This window comes from Terrapene carolina, unplaced genomic scaffold (assembly GCF_002925995.2).
Source record: "Terrapene carolina triunguis isolate 2854851 unplaced genomic scaffold, T_m_triunguis-2.0 Scaffold120, whole genome shotgun sequence".
In the NCBI taxonomy this organism is placed as follows: domain Eukaryota; kingdom Metazoa; phylum Chordata; order Testudines; family Emydidae; genus Terrapene; species Terrapene triunguis.
Window position 1 is genome coordinate 1,892,801 of NW_020664471.1, and position 6,000 is coordinate 1,898,800.

The 6,000-nt window shown below is 41.2% G+C and overlaps 1 protein-coding gene across 1 annotated transcript in view; it reads left to right on the forward strand.

Annotated features, from left to right (window-relative positions):
- Positions 1–6,000, forward strand: part of KCNH1 (potassium voltage-gated channel subfamily H member 1) — a 324,526-nt gene that overhangs the window by 177,081 nt on the left and 141,445 nt on the right. The window contains exon 8 of the mRNA XM_026652552.1: positions 1,839–2,038. Coding sequence (XP_026508337.1) covers positions 1,839–2,038 — 200 coding nt within the window. The remainder of the gene's footprint in view (positions 1–1,838; positions 2,039–6,000) is intronic.

The window sequence follows — 6,000 nt, forward strand, 5'->3', positions numbered from 1 at the left end:
TCAATCTGATCCGAAACATGTTTTTATATTTGGGGTAATTTTTACCCTTTGTGTTAAATCTATCTAAATTTCTAAATTAAATGTTTTGAAACACAGTTGAAACATTTCTCTTAGAAAATGTTGCAACAAACCATTTTGACTTTTTTGAAAAGAAAAACTCCCTCATTTTTTCTGCCAAAATTATTTGCCGAATTCAACCTGAATTTTGTGACCAGAAACTGCATTTTTCAGCAAATAAATTGCTCATTGAATTTGTTTTTGCACCGCTCTATTAATTATCCGCACTGTTAAGCATTTTGTCTTTATTTGTCTAAATTTGTCTAGCTTCAACTTCCAGCCATTGGATTGTGCTATACCTTTGTCTGCTAGACTGAAGAGCCTATTATCAAAGTTTTGTAGGTACTTAGTGTGATCAAGTCACCCCTTGACTTTAATGGAAGGGTTTGTCAGCATAAGGACTAAATAAAAACTGATGAGGAAGTGGTCCAAGGAGTTGGTCCAAAGGTCCAACCAGCTCTTGGTTATTTGATTTTAAAAGCTGGCCTTCCTGTTTTTCTTTTCTTTATGGTATTCTGCTACACTTGCTCTACGTGATTAAGTTAGCAAATATATGTATCTTAATAGGGTTATGTAATAGTTATGTTGGGCCAAATCCTGAAGACCTTTCTCAGCTTTTAAGCAGTGCTTATACTAAGGCACTATGGATCCCAGGAGAGGTGTGATTGAGTTGAAACTGAGTAAGGTCCTCAGGATTTGGCCCATGAATACATAAATAATTTATTGAACTCCGATACTTATCAAAAGTGCCCCTGGACACTGTATACAGTGATGACTGAAGTAGGGAGAGTGGTCCAGTTACATTCCCCTAGCACCAGCCCCCTATCCATCTGTGCAGAAGTGTAGGTGGAAAATGGGCAAGCTGGTCCAAGCAGAAAGGATTTATGAGTTCTGAAAATGGTTATGCATCCTCAAGGAGGCAGTTCGACGCATGGGCATGTCCTCCTGAGAAGTCCCTGCATTGGACTAAATCCAGATTGAACCTACTCATCTGGTCTCAATGGCCTAAGGAGATCATAGAATGTCAGGGTTGGAAGGGACCTCAAGAGGTCATCTAGTCCAACCCCCTGCTCAAAGCAGGACCAATCCCCAGACAGATTTTTGCCCCAGATCCCTAAATGGCCCTCTCAAGGATTGAACTCACAACCCTGGGTTTAGCAGGCCAATGCTCAAACCACTGAGCTATCCCTCCCCCTCCTGAAGTCTTCTCTCTTGTGCTTTGATGCATTGTTGTTGTCACGCTAAGGTGGATAATGATGGCTCGACTGACTACAGTAGTAATGCATTTAAAGCTGGGAAATCTGTCACTGATGGCATTTTAACACAGGAGCAATAGACCATAGATGAAATTTTAAACTATTTACTGTCAAACTATTTGTCTTAACATTCTTTTATCTTACATTTTGTTTTTATATGGGTTTTGATGCTACTAAATTGTTTGATGGACAAAGACAAATGTATAGAATATGTTTTGGTAATTCCCTTTCACTTCCGAATACTCACCATCATAAATTATACAGCCATCCTGAATTTGTAGTGCTACAAGTGATCCAGAAATGTTTGTATTTGTGTGTGATAAGATTTTACCAGCCTAACTTGGGTGAAGTGATCACATACACTTCTGTGGACCTGACATTACTGTTGCCCTTGGATATGTGGACACACAGACATTGTGAGAGGGCAGACAAACCAACACAACATATTATTACGTAGCTCTCCAGTCTGCTGCTCTTTGAGACTTTAGGAAAATACCTACCTTACTTTTTTTCTTTTGTTTACAGCACTTCTGTATGCAACCATTTTTGGTAACGTGACAACCATCTTTCAGCAAATGTATGCCAACACAAACCGGTACCATGAAATGCTGAACAGCGTCCGGGACTTCCTTAAACTCTACCAAGTGCCCAAAGGTCTGAGTGAACGTGTGATGGACTATATCGTTTCCACTTGGTCAATGTCCAGGGGGATAGATACTGAAAAGGTGAGAGAATGCAACCTGAAGGAAACATATCGCTTACTGAAAGCTCTTCCAAGCTTGCAAACCATTTAATCCCCAATGTTGATATTTTTAGCTGTTGAATTATTGAGATGCCAAGATTACATCGAACAAACAAAATTTGCATTGATGGTAATAGGTTTTATATTCTCGTAGGGCTAGAGCAGTGGTTCTCAAACGTTTGTAGTGGTGACCCCTTTCACATAGCAAGCCTCTTAGTGCGACCCCCCCTTATAAATTAAAAACACTTTTTTATATATTTAACACCATTATAAATGCTGGAGGCAAAGTGGGGTCTGGGGTGGGGGCTGACAGCTCGTGACCCCCCATATAATAACCTTGTGACCCCCTGAGGGGGTCCCGACCCCCAGTTTGAGAACCCCTGGGCTAGACTGTGCGCTGATCAAGTCTGAGTATCCAGGGGGACAGGGCACAGGCAGCCTTGCCTTCCTTTTCACCCTCTGTGCCAGGGGCCAGGCACAATTGCAGTTTCTGTACTCAGAGGGTGTAGGGGTTGGTCATATCCTGGGCCCTAAGGGATGCATGCCACCCAAAAGGGGGTTGGGAGGAAACAAGATCATGCTGCTCGGATGAGCTGCCTGACCTCAGAGAGAGGCACATGTTGCAACTATGGTTCTGTGCAGAGTCTGCTCCTGTCACATATTAATAGGGGTATTGATTACCATGTAGACATTCAGGGTATAGGTTATTAATATAGGTTAGCTATTCTTGTAATAAGATAGTTTGGGATCTTCCTTTTAGTAGGGGAATATTCTCATCTTAATTCATTGGATTTACAGGCACAACTCCCTTTGTGTGTATTGAGATAACATACACCTTCACCAAAACAAAAACATTTCTCTTTAGTCCCTTCATATTAGGTGCCTACTTTTCTAGAGATGGATATTGTTTTCCTTTTGTTAGCAGAGAAATGAGCCTGGTGTGTGTTCCAGGGCTATTAATTCAGGAAATTACAACAACATTCCAATCACCAGCCTTCTGGTTGGTTGTTTAATTTATTGTTCAAAATGGTGGATGATGCGACTTAAAAACAAACAAATTCATTGCTCTCTAGCACTTAAAACGTTGTTAGAGATGGGCTGAGCAGATGCAGCCTGGAGATGGTTGCCTGGAGTCCCATAGGAAGACGGGACTGTTTGACTTCCGGATGGGGCTCTTTAGCATTGCTTTCTGCCATCTGGATCCCAGAGTGCAACTCGAGGGGGTATTGTCCAGAACAGCAGTTCTCCAGGAGGAATGATATTGCAGTGCTGGATGTTACTGATCAGCAGCGGCACTGATCATATCCTCACAAATACTGCTTTTTGTGGCCTTCAGGGAAGGATGTAAAGCCACCTGGGAATATACCTACGGAGGAATATAACCTAGGAAGGATGGTCAGGGGACACCCAGGGCACACAGTACAGTGGGATGCTCCATCAACAAAAAGTAATTCTGCATGTAAAAATATTTGCGATTCATCCCAGGCTTCCCTTGCTTAAAACGGAAATACTAGATACGTACTGCTGGGAATGCCTTTGGAGATAGCAAGACTCAAATTAAATCACATCTGACTCATTTCACCGTCTAGAATTATTTTAATATGAAAAGTCTCCAATTATCAGAATCTCAAAGAGCATATGATGTAGCTTTCAGTAACTGACACTTTGGAAGCATAAGCGCCAATATTTATGGCTATAAAACAAAACAAAAATCAGCCTCAACATTTATAACAAGGACTAATAAATATACCACTGACTAATGGTTGTACCAGTCCATAAATTCTCAAGTCTGAGCTCCATTGATTTTTGCATTCATCCCCAACTTCCAGAATGCTGCATAATGAATAAAACATGGTATCACTTCCACATGCCTGCACAGCTGCCATTGTTAGTGTGTAATATAATGCAACCCGCTACAGGTAAAACAAATATTTAAAGGTGAACTTATCCTCAGAATCAATCTTTGTAATATGGTGCTTGAACTGGTGCTGATTGTGCATAAGTCTGGGGATGAATAACCAACTAAAAGCAAAGGCAAGCCTTCAGGGTTTGCAAATGTCATTCTAATCAAGTTTAACCAGGAACCAGTGGCAAACACTAACTAATCCATGATGATCCACATTTGGCTTCTTTGCGATATTCATACTGATGAAAGGCTACTACAGTCCTAGGAACTCTCATAGACATCAAGGGTTACCTATAGTGGGTTTAACATATTTGAAAATCTGAAGGCAATCCCCCAAACTTCTCTAAAATGGGAGTGAGAAATACAATAATCTCCTATTCGATAGGGGGAGCCAGAAGCATTTTGGATGAGAGTTTCATAAAATCATTGTCTCCTCCTTCCAACACCAAGGTTGGGTAGGGCCAAAGTTATGAGAGGATTCCATCCACTTCTGTTTTGAGCTGTCATTGGACCCTGTAGGAGAGTTTCCTGGATGGCTTCATATACCATGTTATACCACTATCTCCGTGGATGTCTGCTGCCTCTCTCTCCATGCATTATTTCCATACAGAACAATTTTATGCAGGCAGTATGGGGTCATTTTAGCAACATTGCCAAACCACTGTAGCTGGCACCTTTTTGATGATTGTAGTCACTCACTGTACTTTTAGTCTTCTATGGATGTCATCATTTCTTTAGCCTGTCTAACCTTGTCATACCTGGATATGGTGCAAGCAACTCATTTCAGATATTTGCAGCTCTTGCTCCAGATGCTTTATCAGTACCCATGTTTCATAACCATGAAGTAATATGGGTACAATGAGCACTGTATATAAACTAGTTTTAGCTGTCATGGACATGGTGAGTTAAGGTTCCAAACATTTATATTCAGGCAAGTGAACATTCTCCTGGCAGTAGCTATCCACTTGTCAATGTTGTCTTCATAGTGGTTGTCATACCTTATGATGGAATCTAAGTAGCAGAAACTCTCTACTTGTTCAATGTCAACACTGTTAATGATGAGTTTAGGCTGTTTCTTGATTTTTCATGTTTCAATTAGTTTGGTCTTTTGTTCGATTTTAATCTCCATTCTGTGGCTGTTGTGTATAGGTTAGTTGCGGCTTCTTGGTTATATTCCTCCGTAGGCCTTACCATTATATTGTTTGCAAAATCAAGGTGATTGACATTTGTCCTGATATCCTGTGGCCTCCACCAATGTTATTCAGGGAACTGGACAAGAAATTTTCTAAGGATAGAGCAAAGTATGGGACTGAATATGCATACCTGTTGGACTCCAGTTTTCGCTTCAAACCACTTGGTCAGCTCACCACCATCAGTAATGCTGGTTTATATTGTATGCCTTCATAAAGTCGTCGTTAGCAAAATCAGAGGTTTTCCTGTAATTGCTCCACTTATAACAGCACCTGAAAATATGTATGTGACAATAAGATAATTGTGAAGTGTGTGTGTGTGTGTGTGTGTGTGTGTGTGTGTGTGCACACACACTTCCTAGGCTAATCTCTGAATGGCAAGTTTCTGCAAATATGGTACGTATGTGTGAACATAAACATTCCAAGTGTAAATTGGGTAACTGTACAGTTAACTACCTCATTTGTGTGTGTCCAAGCCAAATGATGTTCCCTCACTCCTAATGTGGGAATGTAGAGCCTGAAAAGTTGCAGAACTACTGCATGCTATAGTAGCATGGCTCCTTGGGGGTGGGCCTAGGAAACTTAAAGCTTTAGCGGATCTGCAACAGATCCACTTGCCTCCAGACTAGGGAGCCATGGTAGTTAAGGAGACTCTTACAGTGGCTGTCGATTAGTTTTCTTCTGGCACACTGCACTCTTGGTTGTAGAATTCCATCCCTCCAGCTCTGTAGAGCAGAGGTCTCCAAACTTTTTTGATCGCGCACCCCATCAGTAAAAAAAATTTTGAGCACGCCCCCCCCTTCCGCGCCGGCTCTACCATTTTTGCCAAAGCAAAAAAAAAAAAAAAAA